Genomic DNA, 15,842 nt, shown 5'->3' on the forward strand with positions numbered 1-15,842 from the left:
CATTGGTCCCTACTGTGAGTGAGTGACTGGTTGTGTACATCATTGGTCCCTACTGTGAGTGAGTGAGTGACCGGTTGGGTACATCATTGGTCCCTACTGTGAGTGAGTGACTGGTTGTGTACATCATTGGTCCCTACTGTGAGTGAGTGACTGGTTGGGTACATCATTGGTCCCTACTGTGAGTGAGTGACTGGTTGGGTACATCATTGGTCCCTACTGTGAGTGAGTGACTGGTTGGGTACATCATTGGTCCCTACTGTGAGTGAGTGACTGGTTGGGTACATCATTGGTCCCTACTGTGAGTGAGTGACTGGTTGGGTACATCATTGGTCCCTACTGTGAGTGAGTGACTGGTTGGGTACATCATTGGTCCCTACTGTGAGTGAGTGACTGGTTGTGTACATCATTGGTCCCTACTGTGAGTGAGTGACTGGTTGGGTACATCATTGGTCCCTACTGTGAGTGAGTGACTGGTTGGGTACATCATTGGTCCCTACTGTGAGTGAGTGACTGGTTGGGTACATCATTGGTCCCTACTGTGAGTGAGTGACTGGTTGGGTACATCATTGGTCCCTACTGTGAGTGAGTGACTGGTTGGGTACATCATTGGTCCCTACTGTGAGTGAGTGACTGGTTGGGTACATCATTGGTCCCTACTGTGAGTGAGTGACTGGTTGGGTACATCATTGGTCCCTACTGTGAGTGAGTGACTGGTTGGGTACATCATTGGTCCCTACTGTGAGTGAGTGACTGGTTGGGTACATCATTGGTCCCTACTGTGAGTGAGTAACTGGCTGCGTACATCATTGGTCCCTAGTGTGATTTTGAGTGACCGGTTGTGTACATTATTGGTTCTTACTGTGAGTGAGTGACTGGTTGTGTACATCATTGGTCCCTACTGTGAGTGAGTGCCTGGTTGTGTACATCATTGGTCCCTACTGTGAGTGAGTGACTGGTTGGGTACATCATTGGTCCCTACTGTGAGTGAGTGACTGGTTGTGTACATCATTGGTCCCTACTGTGAGTGAGTGAGTGACCGGTTGGGTACATCATTGGTCCCTACTGTGAGTGAGTGACTGGTTGTGTACATCATTGGTCCCTACTGTGAGTGAGTGACTGGTTGGGTACATCATTGGTCCCTACTGTGAGTGAGTGACTGGTTGGGTACATCATTGGTCCCTACTGTGAGTGAGTGACTGGTTGGGTACATCATTGGTCCCTACTGTGAGTGAGTGACTGGTTGGGTACATCATTGGTCCCTACTGTGAGTGAGTGACTGGTTGGGTACATCATTGGTCCCTACTGTGAGTGAGTGACTGGTTGGGTACATCATTGGTCCCTACTGTGAGTGAGTGACTGGTTGTGTACATCATTGGTCCCTACTGTGAGTGAGTGACTGGTTGGGTACATCATTGGTCCCTACTGTGAGTGAGTGACTGGTTGGGTACATCATTGGTCCCTACTGTGAGTGAGTGACTGGTTGGGTACATCATTGGTCCCTACTGTGAGTGAGTGACTGGTTGGGTACATCATTGGTCCCTACTGTGAGTGAGTGACTGGTTGGGTACATCATTGGTCCCTACTGTGAGTGAGTGACTGGTTGGGTACATCATTGGTCCCTACTGTGAGTGAGTGACTGGTTGGGTACATCATTGGTCCCTACTGTGAGTGAGTGACTGGTTGGGTACATCATTGGTCCCTACTGTGAGTGAGTAACTGGCTGCGTACATCATTGGTCCCTAGTGTGATTTTGAGTGACCGGTTGTGTACATTATTGGTTCTTACTGTGAGAGACCGGTCATAGAGCTGCAACACTTCATACAAAAAATTACACAAATCGTAATGTGTGCATATTGTTTTAAATGGGTTTGTTTTCCTGGCACTGTAGAATCCCCCTCCCTCCCGCCCCCCATCCCACGTCGCTGAAGGGGTTAAAACCCCTTTAGGCACTTACCTTAATCCTGCGCCGATGTCCCTCTGCGCTGGGTCAGGCTCCTCCTCCGCCAGCTGGGGAGACCTAATGCGCATGCGCGGCAATGACCGTGTGCGCATTACACCTCTCCATAGGAAAGCATTATTCAATAATTTCCTATAGGGATTCTGGCATCGCTGGAGCTCTTCATGCAGAGCGTGAGGACGTCCAGTATAGTTTAGATGACCAAAAGTTGTCTAAGAAGCCAGAAGTCTCTGGTAGACAGGCACTAGAGGAGGACTAAACCCTGCAAGGTAATTATTGCCGTTTATAAAAACTGCAATAATTACAGTTGCAGGATTAAGGGTGATGGAAGTTGGCACCCAGACCACTCCAATGGGCAGAAGTCTGGGTGCCTACAGTATCCCTTTAATTTTGTTTTGTTTTTTTTAAATATATTCTTGAATTATTTTTGGCACCTTTTTGGAGTAGTAATCAATGAGCTGACAATTTGATTAAAAAAACAACTAAAAAAACCTTAAAGGGACACTATAGTCACCAGTGCAACTACATGTATTCCTGACCCTATAGTTTTAACACAACCATCTAGTCCCCCCGGATCCCTCATGCCTCCATAAATATAGTAAAAATCTTACTGTATTCAAGCCAGAAGCTGTAAATCTGCATGCTGTTAGATTCAGGAAAAACAAGCAGTCTGCTGACATGTGATAGCCTGATCCAATCACAATGCTCCCTATAGGATTGGCTGAGACCGACAAGGAGGCAGATCAGGGGCAGAGCCAGCATGATTCAAGAACAGATGAGCTGTTTTCAAACTTTGTCAGTTTGTATAAATATTGATGCTCTAAACAACATACAAAGCTGTAGGTAGGTCGTGCTCCGAAGCCTCCGACTAGGCTGTTACATCCGGAATTATACTATAGACTTCCCATTTAAGCAGACGCTCTATGTGTGAGGCTACCTGAAACTCCATGTATACAATGCATGCGCAGAATGTACAGATACACGTACCTCGTTTTTGTTTTCTTCGAACTGCCTTAAAACAGTTTGACAGAAATTGAATATCTGCTCCATATTCTCCCAGCAAGATATTGGAATATTACGCTTGTCCATTTCCGTTAATTAACTAGTGCACTTTGCTGTTTATGGCCTATTTATCTGTTTGTTTTCCTCCCATGTTGCAGAGACGGATAAAATCCCAGTCATGCGTGGCCAGTGGTTTATCGACGGCACCTGGCAGCCATTGGACGAGGAGGAAAGCAATCTCATTGAACAGGAACATTTGAATTGTTTTAGGGGTCAGCAGATGCACAACAATTTTGACTTGGAAATAGCGAATCCTGTTGACCACAAAGACGGTGAGGTTCATTTCTCTTTTTTGGTTAATTTCTATGATTTCTAGAAAAACTTGTGTGAAAATGGATTTGTGTGTAACATTGCAGTTTTATGTAAAACGAACAGTAGAGTTTAACCCCTTACGGACACATGACGTGTGACATGTTATGATTCCCTTTTATTACAGAAGTTTGGTCCTTAAGGAGTTAAAGCAACGCTTCAATTAAATAGTTGTGGGAGGAGTTACAGCAGGGCCGGCCTTAGGCATTTAGACGCCCTGTGCGAAAAATATTCACAGCGCCCCCCCTCCCCCCCCGTCATCCATGTATGCTCTAATGTTTGTGTTGTCTGTGTATGTGATAGTAGGTGTGATGACTGTGTGTGATATGTATGCTATGTGTGATATTTGTAATGGGTGTATTAACAGTGTGTGATATGCGTGTATTGGTTGTATGTCACACACACACACACACACAGAGTCAGACGGCCATACACACACACACAGGAAGACATCCACACACACACACACAGGCAGACAGTCATACACACACACACAGACACACAAAGGCAGACAGTCTCACAAACACACACAGACACACACAGGCAGACAGTTAGTCATACACACAGACACAGACAGTAATACACACAGACACACAGAGGCAGACAGCCATACACACAGAGGCAGACAGCCATACACACAGAGGCAGACAGCCATACACACAGAAGCAGTCATACACACAATCACACACACAGAGGCAGACAGTAATACACACAGACACACAGTGGCAGACAGTCATACACACACACAGACACACACATGCAGATAGTCATACACACAGAGGCAGACAGTCATACACGCAGAGGCAGACAGTCATACACACAGACACACACACAGAGGTAGACAGTAATACACACAGTGGCAGACAGTCATAGACACACACAGGCAGACAGTCAGTCATACACACAGACACAGACAGTAATACACACAGTCATACACACAGACACACACAGAGGCAGACAGTCATACACACACACACAGACAGTAATACACACACACAGGCAGACAGTCATACACACACACACACAGACAGTAATACACACACACAGGCAGACAGTCATACACACACACACACAGAGGCAGACAGTCATACACACAGACAGTAATACACACAGGCAGAGAGTCATACACACACACACAGACAGTAATACACACAGACACACACAGGCAGACAGTCATACACACACAGACAGTAATAAACACAGGCAGAGAGTCACACTCACCTGACAATCCCTGTGGAGTTCATTGTGGAGGCAGTGCAGCTCCTGGTGACTGTTTGGTGGGGAAGCAGGGACTCCTTCCTGCTTCCCCTGCAGCAGTTTTCCGGCGCTTTTAGCTCCGCCCCCGCCGCACGGTAAGCTCCGCCCCCGCTGCAAATTTAAAAAAAAAAAAATTATTTTTTTTTTAAATCCCTGTGCGGCCGCACGGCGCCCCCTGCTCCATGGCGCCCTGTGCGGCCGCACAGCTCGCACACCCCTAAGGGCGGCCCTGCTTGTCAGCTTTGAGCAGACCAGCATTTGTTAGTTATATTCACCCGGCCTCTTCCAACCTCAGTACCTATATGTATTCTAAATGCCTGCCGTCTGGGTATTCAGGCACTCATTGGGCCTGCACTGTTTAATAATTATATGGCTGGGTATTACTACTGACTGTCTAAACTTGGGCCTATACATGTTGTTAGGATTTATGGTACTGCCAGTTAGTAATCTTATTTCATTGTCCATCACTACTTACATTGTTTAAGCCCTTTCTGGGCTCTGCACATACCTGGCCAAGTGTACCATAACATAATGTTGGTCATAATTATGTCTGACATAAACGGCCATATTCACGGCCCTCATCTAAATGTTATTTTTATACTTCAAATTAAGACATGCCACGAACCAGGTCTGCCACTTGGGTGTCACCAATAACATACTACATTGCAACCTGTCTACTCAAATATATTCAACATTCATTAAACTCCATTTAAAAGATAACAAGATAAGTATAATTTTTTTTTTAATTTTAAAATCCATATATTACAGACTGCCCTCGCTCCATACCTTACAGACTGCCCTCGCTCCATACGTTACACGCGGCCCTCTGCAACACAATGTTGTCCCATCATATCAGCAAACATTACATACAACATTTTCAGCTTTACAATGGTCAACTATTACCTTTTCATACTACGGTTGACTAACCTTGTTAGACCCATGCAATTCCATTCCTGAGAACCTAGAACCCCTCAATACACATTTAACCATATTCAGACCTCCTTGGTCAGTCACGGTATTGCCTGTCACAGGCACTTACTAGATCGCACATATTTTGCTTCCTGATAGTAAACTAGAGAGGTACTACTACAGGTCCTTCTTGTGGAAGGACGCGCACTGGGAAATCCTAAATAGATGCCGTAGGTATCTCTAGGTTTATGCTCGTAATCATAAGTTCCATTATTATCTTATACTTATCATCCTGTTGTTGATGTTTTAATCCTTAACCACAACACAGGTACTTTATACCCTTACCTCAATACGCACTTACACCATCCTGGATATATTCCCATTAACTTTCCCATTGTGTCTTTAGGTTCCTCTCTGTGATATTCCTTTCTCAAGCTCAATCACACACTAGTTGGGCAAAATACGAACGTTCCAACATACTGTTCTATCAGTTCATTATATTTCCATTCCACTACATTCCTTAGGAGTAGATCAACTGTCTGTAAAGAATATTGATGGGGATAATATTCTAGTATAATTGTAATTCAGTCCTGCAAGGCCAACTCCCATCCTCACACAGAGGTTAAAACCCCTTCAGCCACTTGCCTTAATCCAGCACCGGGCTCCCTCGGCGCAGGTGACCTCTCCTCCCCCGCCGTCCGCTCCCAAGTGGAGCAAAATGCGCATGTACGGCAAGAACCGCGCGCGCATTCAAACAGTCCATAGGAAAGCATTTCTTAATGATTTCCTATGGACGTTCTGCACGCTGGATGCGATTTTCGCATTCAGCGTCACAGAAGCGCCTCTAGCAGCTGTCAGGAAGACAGACAGAGGCGGGATTAACCCCTAATGTAAACATAGCAGTTTCTCTGAAACTGCTATGTTTACATCTGAAGGGTTAAAACCTGGGGGGCCTGGCATCCAGACCACTTCATTGAGCTGAAGTGGTCTGGGTGACTATAGTGGCCCTTTAAGATAAAACCGTAGGCCCCTCCTCCGGTTTAATTTTCCAGGGTATACAACTGGACTCAATATTTTAGTAAGGCCCCCACTGCATGCAAGGTTCAGTGTATTAGGGAAACATGGAGTCCTTCCTGGGCAAAGGTACCTATTCCCATTTGTATCTCCAGTCTCTCTCTGGTTCTCTGAACTTTGTCATAAGGGTTTACCACAAGGTCGCGATTTTATTCTCGACTACTCAGCCTGCTACTTGGTTACCTACCTACAATTGCACTTAGACACTCGATGCTCAGACTCCAACAGACCTGTTCATGGGGCTAAACTTCCTATCCCACTGGAACAAGAAAGCCATGTTCATTCTCCCATTGTCTGACGAATCTGTACTGCAGTCCACACTGGGTTTGCAGCCATTTTCAAGAATAACTGGTTCCGTGACATATGGCCCAAAAGGACGCAAAGCCTGCACTCTTTTAGTTAAACTTCACCTCTCTTTGAAGTATACCTCATTGTGGACGCCGTACACGCCTGTGGGTCTCTATGAAAGGGGATATCTGTCAATGCTACGGATACAACCCTACAGTATGTAAATTATAAATAAAGGTGGCCACCTCACTAACCATAATGAGGGTAATTAGGAAGTTGACTTGGCTGGCAGCAACACAGCAATCTTACCGTGTTTGTATACACATACCAGGCGTCACAACATAGCAGCCGAAGCAATCACAATTTCAGGTACTCTTCCAAGAACACCGCATGGCTGCCAAATAAACTACCAAAATCCCAACATTTCAGGACCTCATACAGCATTAGCTCATCTCATGGCCACGGCAGATTTATAGCACACTCTGCCAATGCCAACAAAAGCTCTGACCGTTTTCAGTAAATTTGAATCATTAATCCATACTCCATCGATACCATGTTGACGTTGACGTCCTTTAGCCACCTCAACCTTAAATTAACTCACACACCATTAAACTACTTGGATACAACCTTCAGCATGTTCAGATCATTCTTTTAGAATAGTCTCCATTATCGATGGCTGGGACGGGGAAATAAACTGCATGTACCAGATGCATCCCTCAACTGAAGAGGGAATTGAGACAGGCATTTCATAATGTCAGCACTTATTAAACCTTTTGCCCTCTTATTACAGGCCTACCCCAATGTCTGTTTTGGCACACCACAACCGACTTACACCACCACTACTATAACTCGGCTTATTTCCCTGACCACAAATTGGAGGGACTATAAAGTATTGAGGAGTCGGGAGAGAGTTAAAAAATAACAGTGCCTCTTTAATCTTCACATGGTCTCTGAATTTTAATTTTGTGTACAAATCATTTTATTTATATTGTATTGAGATGATAGTATGTTACACATGCTTACATTTCCATCGTACAGCTGAAAAACAGTAAGGCTTGGACAGTAGCCAAACTGATACCATTTCATTTTTGAAAAGTTAAATTAGAGAATAACATGGTAGCTTTGACAAACCGTTCTACCGCCCCTGGAGCAGCCAGACGATGAAACCATTTGGTCAGCGGAATATGCCAACTATGTTTCAATCATGGATAGGATAAGACACAGAGCTTCAATAGCTCTGGCTTAAATCTTTTTTTTTTTTTTTTTTATTCTTTATTTTTGTTGTGCAAATAGTAACATACCAAAATAGCAGGACAAGCAAAAAACACAGTATAGGATTATAACATGGCATATAGAGCAATTGCACAAATGTTAGATTTATGGCGTTGTAGCAGGCAAGCTGAGTACCGTAAATTAATAAACACATCAGAGAATGTCATTGGTATACAAACATACTTATAAGATCATGTCAGCAAGCGTGTGTAGGGAAAAAGGAAAAGGAAATAGAAGCCATATAAATAACACGACACAATGAAAATGCTGCATTTCTCCTTTCCCTTAAATAAACAGTACAGGCTACACAATCATGCCAGAGTAATGTAAAGCTAATAGGCAGCCCACCTTCTCTAAACGGTAAGAAAATGCAATATTTGATTTAAGGAATGGGCTTTGACTAGTACAAGAGAATATAAGTGGTAGATTATTGGGTAAAACACGGGTTATAGGATTAAGCTGAGGAAAAATCACTGGGTTGCGCTGTGGGACCAGGTTAGGCAGGAAGGGAGAGGGAGGGGGGGGTGTCCTGTCTGTGCGGTTATGAGCAATCGCACCTAGACACATAGTGTCAGTTAGACATAATTAAAATAAACTTAAACATAGGTAATCTTTGAACCAATCAGTGAAGGCAATCCCTGTCTTGGAGTGGTTTGAAGGCAAAAGGCGCGAGGACGCTAGTCTCAAGTGGTGGTTGTGGTATAAGTGTCCGAGAGGGCCCTCCGTGGCGTGAACGACTGGATGTTCGCTGAGTCCCATCTGGGTGGTTCTGCGGTCCTGGGGTGTCCAGGTTGTAACGCAGTGTCCATTGGTAGCCCCAATATTCCCAGTAGGGTCTGTGCTTCTTGCAGGTCGTGCACAGTGTAGGTGGTCTCTCCTTGGTGGATCTGTAGGGACCGTGGCGAGCGCCAGCGGTATTGCTGGCTGTTGGCCCGGAGTAGTGCTGTAAAGGGCGGCATAGATTTGCACCATTCCAGGGTTTCTCCAGAGAGATCCTGGTAAAACGTGAGTGTCATGTTTTCAAACGTGAACGGGGCTTTACCCCTCAGTGCGGCTTGGACCGCCATCTTGTCAGCCATGTTGTGGAATCGCACCACTAAGTCTTGAGGTGCTTCTGTCTGTGCTCATCGGGCTTTTGGGTTTCAGAAGACCCCATCGAAGGTGAGGTGCTTGGCTTGTTTGGGTGCCAGCACGGCCCCCATCATCCGTATCAGTAGGTGTGGGAGTTCCGCCTCAGGAGTTTCCTCCGGTATGCCTCTGAGCTTTAAATTTTGCTTTTGTCGTATATCCTCCAGGTTGGCCAAGCGCTGGTCAGTGAGTGCCTGTTGTTTCTTCAGGGCTGGTACTTCCAGCTGAAGCTCTGCCATCAAAAGGGCTTATTTCTCTGCGGCGGTCTCAACCTCCTCCAGGTCAGAGCAGAGTTGGGCCACATCTAATTGGAGGGTGTTTTGGAGGGCTCCCAACATTTCCTTCAATATCCCCGCGGTCAACTGGGCAGAGTCTGCCCTCTCAGAGACCAAGACTGTGTCGGCATCCCCAGGCTGTCTAGGGCCAGATCCTCGGAGGAATCAGCAAAATCCCAGAGATCGTCGGCCATCTTGGGCCCATAGGCACTTTGAGCCCGTCGGAACACGTTTCCTATATGCGTGCCCGGTCCAGGCTTGTTCGCCCTTGTTTTTTTCGTCTTGCGACCCATTTTTGGTCTGGTGAGCATTTACCGCCGTTTCTAGGCTCAGGAGTTAGTGTATTTTTAGGTTGAAACGTGCCAAAGTACGGAGCCCATATGTAGTATGCGTCTTGCTCATTCAACCGCTTCCATTTATTTTCTGGCTTAAATCTTCATATCAGTTGGCTCCTAGTTTTTGGGAAGGCCTCTTCATGCCTGCCCTTACTTCCTTTAATCCAACATGACTGAAAAGGGGAACTAAGGTGGCCTCTTCCTCGGGGTCTAATGGGATCCAGAACTTTGAACATATGACCTCAAAGGCTCGGTTGAGCACGCCACCTCTCATGACTGTAGGTACAGGAATCAGCAGCCAATGTTAGCGAGTTGATAACGTGCCTAGTTAAATTCCAAAATGAGGTTTTCCGTTTATGCACGGGAGCAGCCGTCTCCCCTGTACACTCCAATTCAGTACCAGCATGGCTTGCCGTATCATTTCTCAGCTTGGCGATTCAATTCTAGCGTTTACTGACTCTAGAGAGGGCTAAGCATCCTTCCAGCATGGCTGTCAAATCGCGCCCCCAAACCATTTCTTACTTTTGGAGAAGATCAAGAATCCTTTTTTCCTTTTTCTGAGGCTAAGAAACAGTCTGTGCGTTAAAAATGAGAACAAACTCATAAAGCGACAAACTCTGAATTGTCAGTTGTGCTGTATTGTGTAACACTGTTATAATAAGCCAGATTGTCAGATTACGTTCCTGCAGCGCAGTAGCTGTGGTGCAGTAGATGCAGAGCTGACGTGTGACTTTCCCTTTAATTTAGAAGTTCCCAGCACTACGTCCCACGGCTTTGAAAATGGCTGAAATCTTATTTATATGAAATACTTTTACTGCCATGGAATTTGTTTTACTGGCTCGCCACAAGCTGATAAATGATGGGACATTCTAGGCTGAAGTATCTTTATAATAGTATAAATAATGCATTAAAAATAATAGGGAAAACAGATTTAAAATTCTTTGATTTGAAGTTCTTGCTTTGCTGTAAACCCACGCTGTGTGAGGACCTCCAGCGTCGCTCATTTCCCCATAGGAAAGCATTGAAAATCTTTTTCAATGCTTTCCTATGGGGAGCGCTAATGCGCATTAGGTCTCCTCGGCCGGTGGGTGGGTTCAGTCTCGCCCACCAGCCGACGGAGACAGTAGGAGGAGCGGCGCGGAGGAGGAAGCCGCATCGAGGGACATCGTCGCTGCCTCAGGTAAGTAACCAGGGATTGGGGGGTGGGAGGGAGAGGGGACCTCCAGTGCCAGGAAAACGGATTGTTTTCCTGGCACTGGAGTTTCCCTTTTAAGATGACTTCCTCTGTTTGGAAGGAATGGGCTCAAAGGGTGGTCCAGTAAAACAGATCATTTAAAAGCAAAAGTTAAACTAGATTAACCCCTTAAGGACCAAACTTCTGGAATAAAATGGAATAATGACGTGTCACACACGTCATGTGTCCTTAAGGGGTTAAAGGGACACTCTATGCACCAAAACCACATCATCATAACAAAGTCCTGCACTCTGTTATATGTAAGCATTGCTGTTTGTTATAAATTGCAATGTTTACCTTTTTTCACGAATAATAACTCTACTGGCTGTCAATCAAATAATACATTGTTTGTCTATGAAAAGCTCCCAATTAGACAGCGGCAATTCACTTCATAATCAGTGGGGCTCGGCAACCTAAACATGCTCAAAAATGCTAACCTTGTTAAAATATAGCAACAACCGTGTCCCTTTAATAATATAAACCCACCCAGTATAACTGTAACCTAACCTACACAGTGCATCTAACGTGTGTGGGAGCCTGGAGTGTCCCTTTAATAATATAAACCCACCCAGTATAACTAACTGTAACCTAACCTACACAGTGCATCTAACGTATGTGGGAGCCTGGAGTGTCCCTTTAATAATATAAACCCACCCAGTATAACTAACTGTAACCTAACCTACACAGTGCACCTAACGTGTGTGGGAGCCTGGAGTGTTCCTTTATTAATATAAACCCACCCAGTATAACTGTAACCTAACCTAAACAGTGCATCTAACGTGTGCGGGAGCCTGGAGTGTCCCTTTAATAATATAAACCCACCCGGTATAGCTAACTGTAACCTAACCTACACAGTGCATCTAACGTGTGTGGGAACCTGGAGTATCCCTTTAATAATATAAACCCACCCAGTATAACTGTAACCTAACCTACACAGTGCATCTAACGTGTGTGGGAGCCTGGAGTGTCCCTTTAATAATATAAACCCACCCGGTATAACTAACTGTAACCTAACCTACACAGTGCATCTAACGTGTGTGGGAGCCTGGAGTGTCCCATTAATAATATAAACCCACCCAGTATAACTAACTGTAACCTAACCTACACAGTGCATCTAACGTGTGTGGGAGCCTGGAGTGTCCCTTTAATAATATAAACCCACCCAGTATAACTAACTGTAACCTAACCTACACAGTGCATCTAACGTGTGTGGGAGCCTGGAGTGTCCCATTAATAATATAAACCCACCCAGTATAACTAACTGTAACCTAACCTACACAGTGCATCTAACGTGTGTGGGAGCCTGGAGTATCCCTTTAATAATATAAACCCACCCAGTATAACTAACTGTAACCTAACCTACACAGTGCATCTAACGTGTGTGGGAACCTGGAGTATCCCTTTAATAATATAAACCCACCCAGTATAACTGTAACCTAACCTACACAGTGCATCTAACGTGTGTGGGAGCCTGGAGTGTCCCTTTAATAAAATAAACCCACCCACTATAACTAACTGTAACCTAACCTACACAGTGCATCTAACGTGTGTGGGAGCCTGGAGTATCCCTTTAATAATATAAACCCACCCGGTATAACTAACTGTAACCTAACCTACACAGTGCATCTAACGTGTGTGGGAGCCTGGAGTATCCCTTTAATAATATAAACCCACCCAGTATAACTAACTGTAACCTAACCTACACAGTGCATCTAACGTGTGTGGGAGCCTGGAGTGTCCCTTTAATAATAAAGATTATAGGAACATATATTTTTCCTTTTGATTTTCCATGTGATCTTGTGGATTCATTTAGATTAAAGTTTATGTGATCGATCTTATTGTCCTGTTTCAGCCGATGGAATAATCCTTGAAATGTCTTATTGTGCGAGGTAATGTTTGCTTCTTAGTAACTGGGAGTGATGGAACATTGCTTTTTCATTGTGCAGATTTAAGAGATGTTACCGGTTTAGAGCCCAGCGTTAAATTCGTTTCTTTACTTTGTTAGTTACCTACCACCTTGCCCCCTTCTCCCTCCCTTTCTTGTTCAATTGGAGTGGAATTAAGGATAGCACGGAGGGTCCAAGTGCTAAAAGAGCGCGTTACGAAGGTACAGTAACCACGAGGTTTGATCCAATTTATTTAGATCGCTTACCGGCTTCTAGTAACTGCTTTAGGTAGAAAAATCTCCGTTTTATAGAACCTTTAGAGCTCGCAGATTGTTCAGTTTTCTGTCACTTTTTCTCCATTTCTATCTGCAGTTTATTCATTATCTAGAATTAGAATATAATGAAAATAATTAAGTAAATATGATTTAAATGGGTGGTGTTTTTTATTATATGTCAATGTGTGTCTGAGACCCCTACCATGTCCAAAAAAAGTCTCTGTTATTATTATTATTTATTATTATTATATGTCACTGTGTGTTGGAGACCCCCACCATGTCCAATAAATAGTCTATTATTATTATTATTATTATATGTCACTGTGTTTGAGCCCCGTACCATGTACAATAAATAGTCTATTATTATTATTATTATTATTATTATTATTATTATGTCAATGTGTGTCTGAGACCCCTACCATGTCCAATAAATAGTCTATTATTATTATTATTATTATTATTATTATTATTATTATGTCAATGTGTGTCTGAGACCCCTACCATGTCCAATAAATAGTCTATTATTATTATTATTATTATATGTCACTGTGGGAGTCCTGTACCATGTACAATATATAGTCTATTATTATTATTATTATTATTATGTCACTGTGTGTCGGAGACCCCTACAATGTACAATAAATAGTCTATTATTATTATTATTATTATATGTCACTGTGTGTCGGAGCCCCGTACCATGTGTAGTCTATTATTATTATATGTCACTGTGTGTTGGAGACCCCTACCATGTCCAATAAATAGTCTATTATTATTATTATATGTCACTGTGTGTTGGAGACCCCCACCATGTCCAATAAATAGTCTATTATTATTATTATTATATGTCACTGTGTTTGAGCCCCGTACCATGTACAATAAATAGTCTATTATTATTATTATTATTATTATTATTATTATTATTATTATGTCAATGTGTGTCTGAGACCCCTACCATGTCCAATAAATAGTCTATTATTATTATTATTATTATATGTCACTGTGGGAGTCCTGTACCATGTACAATATATAGTCTATTATTATTATTATTATTATTATTATGTCACTGTGTGTCGGAGACCCCTACAATGTACAATAAATAGTCTATTATTATTATTATTATTATATATCACTGTGTGTCGGAGCCCCGTACCATGTGTAGTCTATTATTATTATTTTTATTCACTGTGGGAGTCCCGTACCATGTACAATAAATAGTCAATCTATTATTATTATTATATGTCGCCATGTGTCCGAGACCCCTACCATGTACAATAAATAGTCAATCTATTATTATTATATGTCACTGTGTGTTGGAGACCCCTACCATGTCCAATAAATAGTCTATTATTATTATTATATGTCACTGTGTGTTGGAGACCCCCACCATGTCCAATAAATAGTCTATTATTATTATTATATGTCACTGTGTTTGAGCCCCGTACCATGTACAATAAATAGTCTATTATTATTATTATTATTATTATTATTATTATTATTATTATTATGTCAATGTGTGTCTGAGACCCCTACCATGTCCAATAAATAGTCTATTATTATTATTATTATTATATGTCACTGTGGGAGTCCTGTACCATGTACAATATATAGTCTATTATTATTATTATTATTATTATATCACTGTGTGTCGGAGACCCCTACAATGTACAATAAATAGTCTATTATTATTATTATTATTATTATATGTCACTGTGTGTCGGAGCCCCGTACCATGTGTAGTCTATTATTATTATTTTTATTCACTGTGGGAGTCCCGTACCATGTACAATAAATAGTCTATCTATTATTATTCACGGTGTCGGAGCCCTGTACCATGTACAATAAATGGTCTATTATTATTATATGTCACTGTGTGTCTGAGACCCCTACCATGTCCAATAAATAGTCTGTTATTATTATTATTATTATTATAATATCTCACTGTGTCCCCGAGACTCCTACCTTGTCCAATAAATAGTCTATTATTATTATTATTATTATTATTATTATGTCACTGTGTGTCGAAGCCCCGTACCATTATTATTATTATTATTCACGGTTTTGGAGCCCCGTACCACGTACAATGTATAGTCTATTATTATTATTATTATTATTCACAGTGTCGGAACCCCGTACCACGTACAATGTATAGTCTATTATTATTATTATTATTATTCACGGCGTCGGGGCCCCGTACCACGTACAATGTATAGTCTATTATTATTATTATTATTATTATTCACGGCGTCGGGGCCCCGTACCACGTACAATGTATAGTCTATTATTATTATTATTATTATTCACGGCGTCGGGGCCCCGTACCACGTACAATGTATAGTCTATTATTATTATTATTCACAGTGTCTGAGCCCCGTACAATGTATAGTCTATTATTATTATTCACTGTGGGAGTCCCGTACCATGTCCAATAAATAGTCTATTATTATTATTATTATATGTCACTGTGTGTCGGAGCCCCGTACCATGTACAATAAATAGTCTATTATTATTATTATTATATGTCACTGTGTGTCAAAGCCCCGTGCCATGTACAATGTGTAGTCGATTATTATTCTTATTATTA

The 15,842-nt window shown here is 42.6% G+C and overlaps 1 protein-coding gene across 2 annotated transcripts in view; it reads left to right on the plus strand.

Moving 5' to 3' along the window:
- DDHD1 (DDHD domain containing 1) overlaps window positions 1–15,842 on the plus strand; it is a 111,639-nt gene that overhangs the window by 22,483 nt on the left and 73,314 nt on the right. Inside the window, exons 2-3 of one of the 2 annotated variants that reach the window (XM_063439401.1) lie at window positions 3,118–3,291; window positions 13,106–13,207. In XM_063439401.1, the coding sequence (XP_063295471.1) occupies window positions 3,118–3,291; window positions 13,106–13,207 (276 nt within the window). The remainder of the gene's footprint in view (window positions 1–3,117; window positions 3,292–13,105; window positions 13,208–15,842) is intronic. The other variant, XM_063439402.1, reaches the window with a different exon arrangement.

The sequence above is a fragment of the Pelobates fuscus genome, chromosome 13 (genome assembly GCF_036172605.1).
Source record: "Pelobates fuscus isolate aPelFus1 chromosome 13, aPelFus1.pri, whole genome shotgun sequence".
Classification (NCBI taxonomy): Eukaryota; Metazoa; Chordata; class Amphibia; order Anura; family Pelobatidae; genus Pelobates; species Pelobates fuscus.